The sequence below is a fragment of the Plasmopara halstedii genome (assembly GCF_900000015.1).
Source record: "Plasmopara halstedii genome assembly, contig: Scaffold_109, whole genome shotgun sequence".
NCBI lineage: Eukaryota > Oomycota > Peronosporomycetes > Peronosporales > Peronosporaceae > Plasmopara > Plasmopara halstedii.
The window spans coordinates 1-312 of NW_020187030.1; the positions used below are offsets into that span (position 1 = coordinate 1).

At 45.5% G+C, this 312-nt stretch overlaps 1 protein-coding gene across 1 annotated transcript; it reads right to left on the reverse strand.

Moving 5' to 3' along the window:
* Positions 1-20: 20 nt before the first annotated feature.
* PHALS_00024 (uncharacterized protein) lies at positions 21-246 on the reverse strand (the record flags this gene model as incomplete). The annotated part of the gene is made up of 2 exons (XM_024726948.1): positions 21-166; positions 237-246. 2 exons carry the CDS (start codon positions 244-246, stop codon positions 21-23), a joined length of 156 nt encoding a protein of 51 aa, XP_024572056.1.
* Between the last annotated feature and the right edge of the window lie 66 nt (positions 247-312).

Below are 312 nucleotides of genomic sequence, written 5' to 3' on the forward strand. Positions count from 1 at the left end.
TGCCGCCAACTTGCCACGCATCAATATCCAAGATCTGTGCAATCGAATTCATATGCTCGTTCTCGACGACAGTCAATATCATGTCCTTCTTGTGTATATGTTGTACAACAGTAAGAGCTAGCTTCAAATGAAACTCTCTCGCCCCCTTCAAACGCTCTTTCGCCTCCTTCAGATCATCTTTCGCCTCCGTCAGACGCTTGTTCGCCTTCTTCAAACGCGCTTTCAATCTCTTGTACCGGGGCTCATTTCCAGTGAAGTTTTCTTCAACTTCAATCGCGTAGATATCCGATCCAATCGCGTTGATATCCATTT